At 47.0% G+C, this 20299-nt stretch overlaps 1 protein-coding gene across 1 annotated transcript in view; it reads left to right on the forward strand.

Annotated features, from left to right (window-relative positions):
• Positions 1-112: 112 nt before the first annotated feature.
• The window catches only part of impa2 (inositol monophosphatase 2), a 23495-nt gene continuing 3308 nt past the window's right edge, over positions 113-20299 (forward strand). Inside the window, exons 1-7 of the mRNA XM_059534494.1 lie at positions 113-360; positions 1475-1608; positions 18097-18201; positions 18281-18326; positions 18402-18510; positions 19189-19297; positions 19437-19588. Of these exons, the coding sequence (XP_059390477.1) occupies positions 301-360; positions 1475-1608; positions 18097-18201; positions 18281-18326; positions 18402-18510; positions 19189-19297; positions 19437-19588 (715 nt within the window). The 5' untranslated portion in view covers positions 113-300. The remainder of the gene's footprint in view (positions 361-1474; positions 1609-18096; positions 18202-18280; positions 18327-18401; positions 18511-19188; positions 19298-19436; positions 19589-20299) is intronic.

Genomic DNA, 20299 nt, shown 5'->3' on the forward strand with positions numbered 1-20299 from the left:
AAAACATATTAAACCATCGGTAAAGGTTTTTTTTTTAATGTCACAGAACTTTTAAAACGTAAAGAATGAAGAAAGCTGTATTAAACCGGCTTATGATCCGCGTTATATTAGCGCATCTCGGTGTTGAGTTCAGCAGCCGCCGGTGATCTCTGCGGCACGGATCCGGTCGCCGTGATCGATTTGATCGATTAGAGGTCATTGATGTGCGCTGTAGGCCGCGGCCCGTGAACACGCTCCGTCAGGACGGAAGCGGACGTCAGTGGGAGCACCGTTACCGGAGAGGATGAGACGCGACTCGTGATGGAGGACTGGAGCGACTGTTTGGATGTGGCCGTGCAGATCGCGCTCAGAGCCGGACAGGTAACGTCCACCGCTTCATTCTTAACAAACTAACGCTGGATCACGACCGGACGTGCCGTAGCGTCACAAAGAGATCAACACAGAGCGCTGTCTGATGCTGTATCGCTGTGTTGACAGACTGTTCTTCTGTACAGATCCTTACAGCATGATATAACACATCTGTTATATATGAGTCAGCAATGATCTTCACACCATCGGCCTCTTCGTGTTGTCGCTGTGTTTAATCGCTACATAATTCTTGCTCAGGATGGAGCCTGTGGAATCGCGTTAGGACAAAGCATGTTATAATAATTATTAAAGTGTTGTTAGCTCTATGATTGATATTTATTATAATTTATCATTATATTTGATTAATGAAACTCTTTAAATAATATTTTATAAAATGTATACAGTGTCTTATGATATAATTCTAATATGATAATATGATAATGGTTAGAGTTATTTTAGTAGGCTACTATTTATCTGCAAATGTATTTTTCATTAACTTTTTGAATTAGCTTTTTTCATTTGTATCTACATTTTAGTTTAAGACTTTGTAATTGTTTTGATAAGATTTTGTTGTTATTATTATCATTTAATAATTTCTATATAGCTTTGATTTATTTTATTTTTGGAAATCTTAATTTAGTACATAAAAGCAAACTTTATTTTAGTTAGTGGCTAAGGCAAGATTATTTATTTTTGTTCATTTTTAAAATATTTGTCTTATCTTTGTCTTTTTTATTTATATTTTATGTAATTTTGCTGTGCTTTTGTCAGTTTATTAGTTTTTATATTTCTATGTAGCTTTAATTTATTTTTATAGTAAATTTCAATTAGCTGCTAGGTTTTTAATTAAGCATTAATATTTTGTTGATCTTTTTTTGTGGTCTTTTTTGCATTTTATTGTATTTTTTCACAGCTTTAATATTTTTATAGTATTTTTAGTAATCTTAGAATGTTAGCTTTAACTGATTTTATTTTAGTTAGCTGCTAAGGCAAGATTTCTGGTCATGGTAATATTTAATGTTCCTAATATATATAAACAATCACTGTACTAGCACCAGCAAATAGCGTAGTATTATCATGTGTTAGCGTGGTTAGTTTTAATGAGTGTCTGTGTTTTCTCCATCAGGTGGTTCAGTCAGCGGTGAAGCAGGAGAAGCAGGTGAGCAGCAAGAGCACACCAACAGACCTGGTGACGGAGGCAGACCATCAGGTGGAGGAGCTCATCATCTCCACCCTCAGGGAGAAATACCCCGCACACAGGTGAAGAAAAAAACACACACATACGCACAAATAGCCACATTCACACACACAGATACCCCTAAAGCACGCACTAATGCTCCTCACACACTAGGGCTGTTTTGCCAAGAATCTGGCGATAAAATTCGTATCAAGATACAGGGGTTGCGATGTGATTTGTTGCACTAATACCTCTCGCACACAAGCACAAATACCCCTAGCACACATACACAAATACCCCTTACACACATGCACTAATGCACCTCACACACACGCACAAATACCCCTCGCACATATGCACAAATACCCCTCGCACATGCACTAATGCACCTCGCACACATGCACAAATACCACTCACACACGCACAAATACCCCTCGCACACGCACAAATACCCCTCCCACACACGCACTTATGAACCTGGCACACACGCACAAATACTCCTCGCACACAAGCACTAATGCCCCTCACACACACCCACAAATACCCCTCACACACGCACTTATGCACCTTGCACACACGCACAAATACCCCTCGCAGACACGCACAAATAGCCCTCGCACACGCACTAATGCCCCTCACACACACGCACAAATACTCTTCACACAAGCACTAATGCCCCTCACACACACGCACAAATACCCCTCACACACGCACTAATGCACCTCGCACACATGCACAAATACCCCTCACACACACGCACAAAGACCCCTTACACACACGCACAAAGACCCCTCACACACACGCACTAATACCCCTCGCACACAAGCACAAATACCCCTAGCACACATGGACAAATACCCCTCGCACACATGCACAAATACCCCTCGCACACATGCACAAATACCCCTCACACACATGCACTAATGCACCTCGCACACATGCACAAATACCACTCACACACGCACAAATACCCCTCGCACACGCACAAATACCCCTCGCACACATGCACTAATGCACCTTGCACACATGCACAAATATCCTTGCACACAAGCACTAATGCCCCTCACACACACGCACTAATGCCCCTCACACACACGCACTAATGCCCCTCACACTAGCACTAATGCCCCTCACACACGCGCACAAATACCCCTCACACACGCACTTATGCACCTTGCACACACGCACAAATACCCCTCACACACATGCATGCCCCTTACACACATGCACTAATGCACCTCACACACACACACAAATACCCCTCGCACATATGCACAAATATCCCTCGCACACATGCACTAATGCCCCTCACACACATGCACTAATGCACCTCACACACACACCCCCCCACACACGCACTTATGCACCTTGCACACACGCACAAATACCCCTCGCACACGCACTAATGCCCCTCACACACACGCACAAATACCCCTCACACAAGCACTAATGCCCCTCACACACACGCACAAATACCCCTCACACACGCACTTATGCACCTTGCACACATGCATAAATACCCCTCACACACATGCATGCCCCTTAAACACATGCACTAATGCACCTTACACATACGCACAAATACCCCTCGCACATATGCACAAATATCCCTCGCACACATGCAACAATATCCCTCGCACACACGCACAAATACCCCTCACACACATGCACTAATGCCCCTCACACACATGCACTAATGCACCTAACACACACGCACAAATACCCCTCACACACATGCATGCCCCTTACATACATGCACTAATGCACCTCACACATACGCACAAATACCCCTCGCACATATGCACAAATATCCCTCACACACATGCAAAAATACCCCTCGCACACGCACAAATACCCCTCCCACACAAACACTAATGCCCCTCACACACACGCACTAATGCCCCTCACACACATGCACTAATGCACCTCACACACACGCACAAATACCCTTCGCACACATGCACAAATACGCCTCACACACGCACTAATGCACCTCGCACACATGAACAAATACCCTTCACACAAATGCACAAATACGCCTCACACACGCACTAATGCACCTCGCACACATGAACAAATACCCTTCGCACACATGCACAAATACGCCTCACACACGCACTAATGCACCTCGCACACATGCACAAATTACCTTCGCACACATGCACAAATACCCCTCACACACATGCACTAATGCACCTCACACACATGCACAAATACCACTCACACACGCACAAATACCCCTCGCACACGCACAAATACCCCTCGCACACATGCACTAATGCACCTTGCACACATGCACAAATATCCTTGCACACAAGCACTAAGGCCCCTCACACACACGCACTAATGCCCCTCACACACACGCACTAATGCCCCTCACACTAGCACTAATGCCCCTCACACACGCGCACAAATACCCCTCACACACGCACTTATGCACCTTGCACACACGCACAAATACCCCTCACACATATGCACAAATATCCCTCGCACACATGCACTAATGCCCCTCACACACATGCACTAATGCACCTCACACACACACCCCTCCCACACACGCACTTATGCACCTTGCACACACGCACAAATACCCCTCGCACACGCACTAATGCCCCTCACACACACGCACAAATACCCCTCACACAAGCACTAATGCCCCTCACACACACGCACAAATACCCCTCACACACGCACTTATGCACCTTGCACACATGCATAAATACCCCTCACACACATGCATGCCCCTTAAACACATGCACTAATGCACCTTACACATACGCACAAATACCCCTCGCACATATGCACAAATATCCCTCGCACACACGCAAAAATACCCCTCGCACACACGCACAAATACCCCTCACACACATGCACTAATGCCCCTCACACACATGCACTAATGCACCTAACACACACGCACAAATACCCCTCACACACATGCATGCCCCTTACATACATGCACTAATGCACCTCACACATACGCACAAATACCCCTTGCACATATGCACAAATATCCCTCACACACATGCAAAAATACCCCTCGCACACGCACAAATACCCCTCGCACACAAGCACTAATGCCCCTCACACACACACACTAATGCCCCTCACACACATGCACTAATGCACCTCACGCACAAATACCCCTCGCACATATGCACAAATATCCCTCGCACACATGCAAAAATACCCCTCGCACACACGCACAAATACCCCTCACACACATGCACTAATGCCCCTCACACACACGCACAAATACCCTTCGCACACATGCACAAATACCCCTCACACACATGCACTAATGCCCCTCACACACACGCACAAATACCCCTCGCACATATGCACAAATATCCCTCACACACATGCAAAAATACCCCTCGCACACACGCACAAATACCCCTCGCACACAAGCACTAATGCCCCTCACACACACACACACACACTAATGCCCCTCACACACATGCACTAATGCACCTCACACACATGCACAAATACGCCTCACACACGCACTAATGCACCTCGCACACATGAACAAATACCCTTCGCACACATGCACAAATACGCCTCACACACGCACTAATGCACCTCGCACACATGCACAAATACCCTTCGCACACATGCACAAATACCCCTCACACACATGCAAAAATACCCCTCACACACAAGCACTAATGCCCCTCACACACACGCACTAATGCCCCTCACACATGCACAAATACGCCTCACACACGCACTAATGCACCTCGCACACATGCACAAATACGCCTCACACACGCACTAATGCACCTCGCACACATGAACAAATACCCTTCACACACATGCACAAATACGCCTCACACAAGCACTAATCCACCTCGCACACATGCACAAATACGCCTCACACAAGCACTAATGCACCTCGCACACATGCACAAATACGCCTCACACACGCACTAATGCACCTCGCACACATGCACAAATACCCTTCGCACACATGCACAAATACGCCTCACAAACACACTAATGCACCTCACACACATGCACAAATGCGCCTCACACACTCGCACAAATACCCCTCACACACGCACTAATACCCCTCGCACACAAGCACTGATGCACCACACACAAACGCACAAATACTCCTCGCACACAAGCACTAATGCCCCTCACACACACGAACATATACCTCTCACACACATGCACTAATGCACCTCACACACACGCACAAATACTCCTCACACACATGCACTAATGCCCCTCACACACACGAACATATACCTCTCACACACATGCACTAATGCCCCTCACACACACGCACAAATGCACCTCACACACATGCACAAATACCCTTCGCACACATGCACAAATACGCCTCACACATGCACTAATGCACCTCGCACACATGAACAAATACCCTTCGCACACATGCACAAATACGCCTCACACACGCACTAATGCACCTCGCACACATGCACAAATACCCTTCGCACACATGCACAAATACCCTTCGCACACATGCACAAATACCCTTCGCACACATGCACAAATACCCTTCGCACACATGCACAAATACCCCTCACACACATGCAAAAATACCCCTCACACACAAGCACTAATGCCCCTCACACACACGCACTAATGCCCCTCACACATATGCACAAATACGCCTCACACACGCACTAATGCACCTCGCACACATGCACAAATACGCCTCACACACGCACTAATGCACCTCGCACACATGAACAAATACCCTTCACACACATGCACAAATACGCCTCACACAAGCAGTAATGCACCTCGCACACATGCACAAATACGCCTCACACAAGCACTAATGCACCTCGCACACATGCACAAATATGCCTCACACACGCACTAATGCACCTCGCACACATGCACTAATGCACCTCGCACACATGCACAAATACGCTTTACACACGCACTAATGCACCTCACACACATGCACAAATACGCCTCACACACGCACTAATGCACCACGCACACATGAACAAATACCCTTCGCACACATGCACAAATACCCCTCACACACACACTAATGCACCTCACAAATATGCACAAATACCCCTCACACACTCGCACAAATACCCCTCACACACATGCACTAATACCCCTCGCACACAAGCACTAATGCACCGCACACAAACGCACAAATACTCCTCGCACACAAGCACTAATGCCCCTCACACACACGAACATATACCTCTCACACACATACACTAATGCACCTCACACACACGCACAAATGCTCCTCACACACATGCACAAATGCCCCTCACACACACAAACATATACCTCTCACACACATGCACTAATGCACCTCACACACACGCACAAATACTCCTCGCACACAAGCACTGATGCCCCTCACACACACGCACAAATACCCCTCACAGACATGCACTAATGCCCCTCACACGCATGCACTAATGCACCTCACACACATGCACAAATGTCACTCACACACACGCACAAATGCACCTCGCACAAATACGCCTCGCACACACGCAAAAATGTCACTCACACACACGCACAAATACCTCTCGCACACACGCACAAATACCCCTCGCACACATGCACAAATACCCCTCGCACACATGCACAAATACACCTCGCACACACGCACAAATACACCTCGCACACACGCACAAATACACCTCGCACACACGCACAAATACCACTCGCACACACGCACAAATACCCCTCACACACATGCAATAATGCCCCTCGCACACACGCAATAATACCCCTCACAAATACCCCTCACACACACGCACAAATACCCATCGCACACATGCTCGAATACCCCTCACACACATGCACTAATGCCCCTCACACACGCACAAATACCCCTCGCACACACGCACAAATACCCCTTGCACACACGCACAAATACCCCTCACACACATGCACTAATGCCCCTCGCACATACGCACAAATACCCCTTACACACATGCAATAATGCCCCTCGCACACATGCACAAATACCCCTCGCACACATGAACAAATAACCTTCAAACATGCACAAATACCCCTCGCACACGCACTAATGCACCTCACACACACGCACAAATGCCCCTCACACACACGCACAAGTACACCTTGCACACACGCACAAATACCCCTCACACACACACTAATGCACCTCACAAATATGCACAAATACCCCTCGCACACGCACAAATACCCCTCACACACGCACTAATGCACCTCACACACACGCACAAATACTCCTCACACACATGCACTAATGCCCCTCACACACATGCACTAATGCACCTCACACACACACACAAATACTCCTCACACACATGCATTAATGCCCTTCACACACACGCACTAATACTCCTCGCGCACATGCACTAATGCACCTCACACACACGAACATATACCTCTCACACACATGCACTATTGCACATCACACACACGCACAAATACTCCTCACACACATGCACTTATGCCCCTCACACACACGCACAAATACCCCTCACAGACATGCACTAATGCCCCTCACACACACGCACTAATACTCCTCACACACAAGCACTAATGCACCTCACACACACGCACAAATACTCCTCGCACACATGAACAAATACCCTTCACACACATGCACAAATACGCCTCACACAAGCACTAATGCACCTCGCACACATGCACAAATACGCCTCACACAAGCACTAATGCACCTCGCACACATGCACAAATACGCCTCACACACGCACTAATGCACCTCGCACACATGCACAAATACCCTTCGCACACATGCACAAATACGCCTCACACACGTACTAATGCACCTCACACACATGCACAAATACGCCTCACACACGCACTAATGCACCACGCACACATGAACAAATACCCTTCGCACACATGCACAAATACCCCTCACACACACACTAATGCACCTCACAAATATGCACAAATACCCCTCACACACGCACTAATACCCCTCGCACACAAGCACTAATGCACCACACACAAACGCACAAATACTCCTCGCACACAAGCACTAATGCCCCTCACACACACGAACATATACCTCTCACACACATGCACTAATGCACCTCTCACACACGCACAAATACTCCTCACATACATGCACTAATGCCCCTTACACACACGAACATATACCTCTCACACACATGCACTAATGCACCTCACACACACGCACAAATACTCCTCACACACAAGCACTAATGCCCCTCACACACACGCACAAATACCCCTCACAGACATGCACTAATGCCCCTCACACACATGCACTAATGCACCTCACACACATGCACAAATGTCACTCGCACACACGCACAAATACACCTCGCACACACGCACAAATACGCCTCGCACACACGCACAAATGTCACTCACACACACGCACAAATACCTCTCGCACACACGCACAAATACCCCTCGCACACATGCACAAATACCCCTCGCACACACGCACAAATACACCTCGCACACACGCACAAATACCACTCGCACACACGCACAAATACCCCTCACACACACCCCTCACACACACGCACAAATACCCATCGCACACATGCACGAATACCCCTCACACACATGCACTAATGCCCCTCACACATGCACAAATACCCCTCGCACACATGCAATAATGCCCCTCGCACACACGCAATAATACCCCTCACACACACCCCTCACACACACGCACAAATACCCATCGCACACATGCACGAATACCCCTCACACACATGCACTAATGCCCCTCACACATGCACAAATACCCCTCGCACACACGCACAAATACCCCTTGCACACACGCACAAATACCCCTCACACACATGCAATAATGCCCCTCGCACACACGCACAAATACCCCTCACACACATGCAATAATGCCCCTCGCACACACGCACAAATACCCCTCGCACACATGAACAAATAACCTTCAAACATGCACAAATACCCCTCGCACACACTAATGCACCTCACAAATATGCACAAATACCCCTCGCACACGCACAAATACCCCTCACACACGCACTAATGCACCTCACACACACGCACAAATACTCCTCACACACATGCACTAATGGCCTTCACACACACGCACTAATACTCCTCGCGCACATGCACTAATGCAACTCACACACACGAACATATACCTCTCACACACATGCACTAATGCCCCTCTCACACACGCACTAATACCCCTCACACACATGCACTAATGCCCTTCACACACACGCACTAATACTCCTCGCGCACATGCACTAATGCACCTCACACACACGAACATATACCTCTCACACACATGCACTAATACCCCTCGCACACACGCACAAAAACCCCTCACACACACACTAATGCACCTCACAAATATGCACAAATACCCCTCGCACACGCACAAATACCCCTCACACACGCACTAATGCACCTCACACACACGCACAAATACTCCTCACACACACATGCACTAATGCCCCTCACACACACGCACTAATTCCCACTCGCACACAAGCACTAATGCACCTCACACACACGCACAAATACTCCTCACACACATGCACTAATGCCCTTCACACACACGCACTAATACTCCTCGCGCACATGCACTAATGCACCTCACACACACGAACATATACCTCTCACACACATGCACTATTGCACATCACACACACGCACAAATACTCCTCACACACATGCACTAATGCCCCTCACACACACGCACAAATACCCCTCACAGACATGCACTAATGCCCCTCACACACACGCACTAATACTCCTCACACACAAGCACTAATGCACCTCACACACACGCACAAATACTCCTCGCACACATGCACTAATGCACCTCACACACACGAACATATACCTCTCACACACATGCACTAATGCACCTCACACACACGAACATATACCTCTCACACACATGCACTAATGCACCTCACACACACGAACATATACCTCTCACACACATGCACTAATCCACCTTACACACACACACAAATACTCCTTGCACACAAGCACTAATGCCCCTCACACACACGCACAAATACCCCTCACAGACATGCCCTAATGCCCCTCAAACACATGCACTAATGCAACTCACACACATGCACAAATACCCCTCACAGACATGCCCTAATGCCCCTCACACACATGCACTAATGCAACTCACACACATGCACAAATACCCCTCGCACACATACACAAATACCCTTCGCACACAGGCACAAATACGCCTCACACACACACACACTAATGCACCTCGCACACATGCACAAATACGCCTCACAAACACACTAATGCACCTCACACACATGCACAAATGCGCCTCACACACTCGCACAAATACCCCTCACACACGCACTAATACCCCTCGCACACAAGCACTGATGCACCACACACAAACGCACAAATACTCCTCGCACACAAGCACTAATGCCCCTCACACACACGAACATATACCTCTCACACACATGCACTAATGCACCTCACACACACGCACAAATACTCCTCACACACATGCACTAATGCCCCTCACACACACGAACATATACCTCTCACACACATGCACTAATGCCCCTCACACACACGCACAAATGCACCTCACACACATGCACAAATACCCTTCGCACACATGCACAAATACGCCTCACACATGCACTAATGCACCTCGCACACATGAACAAATACCCTTCGCACACATGCACAAATACGCCTCACACACGCACTAATGCACCTCGCACACATGCACAAATACCCTTCGCACACATGCACAAATACCCTTCGCACACATGCACAAATACCCTTCGCACACATGCACAAATACCCTTCGCACACATGCACAAATACCCCTCACACACATGCAAAAATACCCCTCACACACAAGCACTAATGCCCCTCACACACACGCACTAATGCCCCTCACACATATGCACAAATACGCCTCACACACGCACTAATGCACCTCGCACACATGCACAAATACGCCTCACACACGCACTAATGCACCTCGCACACATGAACAAATACCCTTCACACACATGCACAAATACGCCTCACACAAGCAGTAATGCACCTCGCACACATGCACAAATACGCCTCACACAAGCACTAATGCACCTCGCACACATGCACAAATATGCCTCACACACGCACTAATGCACCTCGCACACATGCACTAATGCACCTCGCACACATGCACAAATACGCTTTACACACGCACTAATGCACCTCACACACATGCACAAATACGCCTCACACACGCACTAATGCACCACGCACACATGAACAAATACCCTTCGCACACATGCACAAATACCCCTCACACACACACTAATGCACCTCACAAATATGCACAAATACCCCTCACACACTCGCACAAATACCCCTCACACACATGCACTAATACCCCTCGCACACAAGCACTAATGCACCGCACACAAACGCACAAATACTCCTCGCACACAAGCACTAATGCCCCTCACACACACGAACATATACCTCTCACACACATACACTAATGCACCTCACACACACGCACAAATGCTCCTCACACACATGCACAAATGCCCCTCACACACACAAACATATACCTCTCACACACATGCACTAATGCACCTCACACACACGCACAAATACTCCTCGCACACAAGCACTGATGCCCCTCACACACACGCACAAATACCCCTCACAGACATGCACTAATGCCCCTCACACGCATGCACTAATGCACCTCACACACATGCACAAATGTCACTCACACACACGCACAAATGCACCTCGCACAAATACGCCTCGCACACACGCAAAAATGTCACTCACACACACGCACAAATACCTCTCGCACACACGCACAAATACCCCTCGCACACATGCACAAATACCCCTCGCACACATGCACAAATACACCTCGCACACACGCACAAATACACCTCGCACACACGCACAAATACACCTCGCACACACGCACAAATACCACTCGCACACACGCACAAATACCCCTCACACACATGCAATAATGCCCCTCGCACACACGCAATAATACCCCTCACAAATACCCCTCACACACACGCACAAATACCCATCGCACACATGCTCGAATACCCCTCACACACATGCACTAATGCCCCTCACACACGCACAAATACCCCTCGCACACACGCACAAATACCCCTTGCACACACGCACAAATACCCCTCACACACATGCACTAATGCCCCTCGCACATACGCACAAATACCCCTTACACACATGCAATAATGCCCCTCGCACACACGCACAAATACCCCTCGCACACATGAACAAATAACCTTCAAACATGCACAAATACCCCTCGCACACGCACTAATGCACCTCACACACACGCACAAATGCCCCTCACACACACGCACAAGTACACCTTGCACACACGCACAAATACCCCTCACACACACACTAATGCACCTCACAAATATGCACAAATACCCCTCGCACACGCACAAATACCCCTCACACACGCACTAATGCACCTCACACACACGCACAAATACTCCTCACACACATGCACTAATGCCCCTCACACACATGCACTAATGCACCTCACACACACACACAAATACTCCTCACACACATGCATTAATGCCCTTCACACACACGCACTAATACTCCTCGCGCACATGCACTAATGCACCTCACACACACGAACATATACCTCTCACACACATGCACTATTGCACATCACACACACGCACAAATACTCCTCACACACATGCACTTATGCCCCTCACACACACGCACAAATACCCCTCACAGACATGCACTAATGCCCCTCACACACACGCACTAATACTCCTCACACACAAGCACTAATGCACCTCACACACACGCACAAATACTCCTCGCACACATGAACAAATACCCTTCACACACATGCACAAATACGCCTCACACAAGCACTAATGCACCTCGCACACATGCACAAATACGCCTCACACAAGCACTAATGCACCTCGCACACATGCACAAATACGCCTCACACACGCACTAATGCACCTCGCACACATGCACAAATACCCTTCGCACACATGCACAAATACGCCTCACACACGTACTAATGCACCTCACACACATGCACAAATACGCCTCACACACGCACTAATGCACCACGCACACATGAACAAATACCCTTCGCACACATGCACAAATACCCCTCACACACACACTAATGCACCTCACAAATATGCACAAATACCCCTCACACACGCACTAATACCCCTCGCACACAAGCACTAATGCACCACACACAAACGCACAAATACTCCTCGCACACAAGCACTAATGCCCCTCACACACACGAACATATACCTCTCACACACATGCACTAATGCACCTCTCACACACGCACAAATACTCCTCACATACATGCACTAATGCCCCTTACACACACGAACATATACCTCTCACACACATGCACTAATGCACCTCACACACACGCACAAATACTCCTCACACACAAGCACTAATGCCCCTCACACACACGCACAAATACCCCTCACAGACATGCACTAATGCCCCTCACACACATGCACTAATGCACCTCACACACATGCACAAATGTCACTCGCACACACGCACAAATACACCTCGCACACACGCACAAATACGCCTCGCACACACGCACAAATGTCACTCACACACACGCACAAATACCTCTCGCACACACGCACAAATACCCCTCGCACACATGCACAAATACCCCTCGCACACACGCACAAATACACCTCGCACACACGCACAAATACCACTCGCACACACGCACAAATACCCCTCACACACACCCCTCACACACACGCACAAATACCCATCGCACACATGCACGAATACCCCTCACACACATGCACTAATGCCCCTCACACATGCACAAATACCCCTCGCACACATGCAATAATGCCCCTCGCACACACGCAATAATACCCCTCACACACACCCCTCACACACACGCACAAATACCCATCGCACACATGCACGAATACCCCTCACACACATGCACTAATGCCCCTCACACATGCACAAATACCCCTCGCACACACGCACAAATACCCCTTGCACACACGCACAAATACCCCTCACACACATGCAATAATGCCCCTCGCACACACGCACAAATACCCCTCACACACATGCAATAATGCCCCTCGCACACACGCACAAATACCCCTCGCACACATGAACAAATAACCTTCAAACATGCACAAATACCCCTCGCACACACTAATGCACCTCACAAATATGCACAAATACCCCTCGCACACGCACAAATACCCCTCACACACGCACTAATGCACCTCACACACACGCACAAATACTCCTCACACACATGCACTAATGGCCTTCACACACACGCACTAATACTCCTCGCGCACATGCACTAATGCAACTCACACACACGAACATATACCTCTCACACACATGCACTAATGCCCCTCACACACACGCACTAATACCCCTCACACACATGCACTAATGCCCTTCACACACACGCACTAATACTCCTCGCGCACATGCACTAATGCACCTCACACACACGAACATATACCTCTCACACACATGCACTAATACCCCTCGCACACACGCACAAAAACCCCTCACACACACACTAATGCACCTCACAAATATGCACAAATACCCCTCGCACACGCACAAATACCCCTCACACACGCACTAATGCACCTCACACACACGCACAAATACTCCTCACACACACATGCACTAATGCCCCTCACACACACGCACTAATTCCCACTCGCACACAAGCACTAATGCACCTCACACACACGCACAAATACTCCTCACACACATGCACTAATGCCCTTCACACACACGCACTAATACTCCTCGCGCACATGCACTAATGCACCTCACACACACGAACATATACCTCTCACACACATGCACTATTGCACATCACACACACGCACAAATACTCCTCACACACATGCACTAATGCCCCTCACACACACGCACAAATACCCCTCACAGACATGCACTAATGCCCCTCACACACACGCACTAATACTCCTCACACACAAGCACTAATGCACCTCACACACACGCACAAATACTCCTCGCACACATGCACTAATGCACCTCACACACACGAACATATACCTCTCACACACATGCACTAATGCACCTCACACACACGAACATATACCTCTCACACACATGCACTAATGCACCTCACACACACGAACATATACCTCTCACACACATGCACTAATCCACCTTACACACACACACAAATACTCCTTGCACACAAGCACTAATGCCCCTCACACACACGCACAAATACCCCTCACAGACATGCCCTAATGCCCCTCAAACACATGCACTAATGCAACTCACACACATGCACAAATACCCCTCACAGACATGCCCTAATGCCCCTCACACACATGCACTAATGCAACTCACACACATGCACAAATACCCCTCGCACACATACACAAATACCCTTCGCACACAGGCACAAATACGCCTCACACACACACACACTAATGCACCTCGCACACATGCACAAATACCCTACACACACACGTACAAATACCCCTCACGCACAAATACCCCTCGCAGACACGCACTAATACCATTTGCACACACGCATTAATAACCCTCGCACACACGCACAAATACCCCTCACACAAATGCACAAAAATACCCCGTTGCACACACGCACTAATGTCCCTCACACACACACACAAATACCCCTCGCACACATGCACTAATGCCCCCACACACATGCACAAATACCCCTCGCACACATGCACTAATGCCCCTCACACACATGCACAAATACCCCTCACACACATGCACTAATGCCCGTCACACACATGCACAAATACCCCTCACACACATGCACTAATGCCCCTCACACACACGCGCAAATACCCCTCGTACACATGCACTAATGCCCCTCGCACACACGCACAAATACCCCTCGTACACATGCACTAATGCCCCTCACACACACGCACAAATACCCCTCGTACACATGCACAAATGTTACTCACACACACGTACAAATACACCTTGCACCCCCGCACAAATACCCCTCACACACGCACTAATGCACCTCACACAAACACACAAATACCCCTCGCACACGCACAAATACCCCTCGCACACGCACTAATGCACCTCACACACACGCACAAATACCCCTCGCACACACGCACTAATGCCCCTCACACACGCACAAATACCCTTCGCATACATGCACAAATACCCCTCGCACACGCACTAATGCCCCTCACACACGCACAAATACCCTTCGCATACACGCACAAATACCCCTCACACACGCACTAATGCACCTCACACAAACACACAAATACCCCTCGCACATGCACAAATGTCACTCACACACACGCACAAATACCCCTTGCACACACGCACAAATACCCCTCTCACATGAACTAATACACATTGCACACACGCACAAATACCCCTCGCACACGCACTAATGCACCTCACAGACACGCACAAATACCCCTCGCACACGCACTAATGCACCTCACACACACGCACAAATACCCCTCACACATGCACAAATGCACCTCACACATGCACAAATACCCCTCTTACACACGCACTAATGGCCCTCACACACGCACAAATACCCTTCGCATACACGCACAAATACCCCTCGCACACACGCACAAATACCCCTCTCACATGAACTAATACACCTTGCACACACGCACAAATACCCCTCGCACACGCACTAATGCACCTCACAGACACGCACAAATACCCCTCGCACACGCACTAATGCACCTCACACACACGCACAAATACCCCTCACACATGCACAAATGCACCTCACACATGCACAAATACCCCTCTTACACACGCACTAATGGCCCTCACACACGCACAAATACCCTTCGCATACACGCACAAATACCCCTTGCACACACGCACAAATACCCCTCTCACATGAACTAATACACCTTGCACACACGCACAAATACCCCTCGCACACGCACTAATGCACCTCACACACACGCACAAATACCCCTCGCACACGCACTAATGCACCTCACACACACGCACAAATACCCCTCACACATGCACAAATGCACCTCACACATGCACAAATACCCCTCGCACACGCACTAATGCCCCTCACACACGCACAAATACCCTTTGCATACATGCACAAATACCCCTCGCACACGCACTAATGCCCCTCACACACGCACAAATACCCCTCGCACACACGCACAAATGTAAAAGTACAAGCTTTTTCAAAATATTAACAAATTCCATTGTAATACCATGAAGTACAATGTAATCCTCATGATTATAAGAATTTGATAATCATTCAGTATTAAGATCTTACAGCATGACTGTACCGCCTTAGAAGTGTTTTACAAAGATTTATTTCATGAAACCTGCCCTATCAAACTAATTTCCTTTTCAGCTTTCCTTTCCATAAAAGGGCACTAAAGAGAGTCTGTAAAGTGTTTAATGATTCATCTGATTTCTGTAATAACTGCTCGTATAAGCCTCTGTGTCAGATGTTGGTGTAATGTTGATTTTAATCTCAGGTTTATCGGTGAGGAATCATCTGCTGCAGGAGTGAAGTGTGAACTGACAGACGACCCTACGTGGATAATCGATCCCATCGACGGGACGTGTAACTTTGTGCACAGGTTCCTTCACCATCTCATTGTGTTCCAGTCATCATAGAAAAATATTCTTGAGTTCTCACACACAGTCCTTTATTTTCAGTTTCCCCATGGTGGCAGTGAGCATCGGCTTCGCTGTAAGGAAAGAGGTAAACACTGAGAAACCTGTGCAGGGTTCTTTGACTGATGTCATGTGTTGATGCTCAATCACTTCTGCCCCTCAGCTGGAGCTCGGCGTCATCTATCACTGTTTCGATGGGACTCTGTATACGGCCAGGAAAGGACACGGAGCCTTTTGCAACGGTGTGCGCCTACAGGTGTCGAAAGAAAAAGGTCAGCGTGTTTTAAATAATTTTTTTGCAAATAACAGTAATCATCTTTTTCATTTATAATGGCATAATCAAACTATTTAAGTTACAAATTAATAGTTACAGTCCTGTATGCTGATTGGACAGTACAATACGGTTCAAAGGGTATATTTATTTAATTGTTTTGCAAAAAGTCTCTTCTGCTCATCTAGGCTGCATTTATTTGATTAAAAATACTGTATAAACAGTAAAACGGTGAAATATTATTCTAATGTAAATCATCTGTTTTCTGTGTGAATCTCTGTTAAAGTGTAATTTATTTCTGTGATGCTCCGCTGTATTTTCAGCATCATTCCTCCAGTCTTCAGTGTCACATGATCTTCAGAAATCAGAATAATATGATGATTTACTGCTCAAGAATCATTTCTGATTATTATCAGTGTTGAACACAGTTGTGCTGCTCAATATTTCGGTGGAAATTGTGATGCATTTTATTTTTCTGGATTCACGGATGAATAGTATCAAAAAACTATCAAACCCTTAAACATTTGATTGGTAGTGTATTTAAATAATATCTTTATAGATTTAATCAGTTTATTCACCTGTGTTATCTTTAATATTTAAAGTCCACACGACACAAAATTAAAAAAAATGTCAGACTGGTCTAGTGTAAACTCTCATGTGACGTTATTTTCTATGTCAGATGTGTCGAAGGCCCTCATTCTCACAGAGATCGGTGCCAAGAGAGACCCTGCAACCCTGGATATCTTTTTAGGAAATATGAAGAAGTTGTTGAGCGCCCCTACTCACGGGTACGTCTGAAAAACCCTCGTCTGATCCACTTATGTGCAGCGTAGATGTGTAAGCTGTAATGTTAGGAGCTAGCGATGTGGCTCGTATCGTCAGTGTGTTACTGTACCTAAAGGTCAGGATTTCACCTTTGACCCGCAGTGTGAGGATCATCGGCAGCTCGACGCTAGCGCTCTGTCACATCGCCAGCGGCGCGGCCGAGGCCTATTACCAGTACGGTCTGCACTGCTGGGACATCGCAGCGGCCGCGGTCATCATCAGAGAGGCCGGCGGACACGTCATGGACACCACAGGTCAGTCACACCTGTGTCCAGTGTGTGAGGAGGCAGAAAATACACCCTAGGTGCTCACTCTTAGCCTGTGTTTAATCCATAATGTAGGATATTAAACCTGACTGATTGATTTGGGATTATTATTTCATTACAAATGTTGATCTTGAAGATGTTGGGCTTAGTGGAACTCACCAAACATGAGGGGAATGTAAACATTTACACTGTGTTTCTTACATAGTTTAGTATTTGTATATAAATTGTAACTAAAGTTACAGTCATAAAAGGATGTTTATACTGTCAGATGTTAATATAGCTCAGTGTTAGCATACTGTTCTTTATACATATGAATAGTGCTATAATAAAAGTTGCACCTGTAATACATTGAAAAAGAGTTCGTTTTATAGCTATTTAATCATATTAAGTGTGATTTTTACATTTTATTAATTATATTTTAGGTTTGGTAAATCCACTGTGCATAAATCCTTTACATATTACATCAGTAAATTATCATAATTTAATATGTTTTCTAAATCTGATCTACATAATAAATGAATGGATAAATACCTAAAATTGACATATAATAAAATAAGATACTAATATAAAGTATATCAATAAAAATAAATAAAAATTGTAATATACAAATAATTAAATAAAATACAAAAAAATCGAAATAAATGAACCCCCAAAATAAATTAAATTAAAAATTAAATAATAAAAAATTGTATTTTATAA

This window comes from Carassius carassius, chromosome 42, assembly GCF_963082965.1.
Source record: "Carassius carassius chromosome 42, fCarCar2.1, whole genome shotgun sequence".
NCBI classification, from domain to species: domain Eukaryota; kingdom Metazoa; phylum Chordata; class Actinopteri; order Cypriniformes; family Cyprinidae; genus Carassius; species Carassius carassius.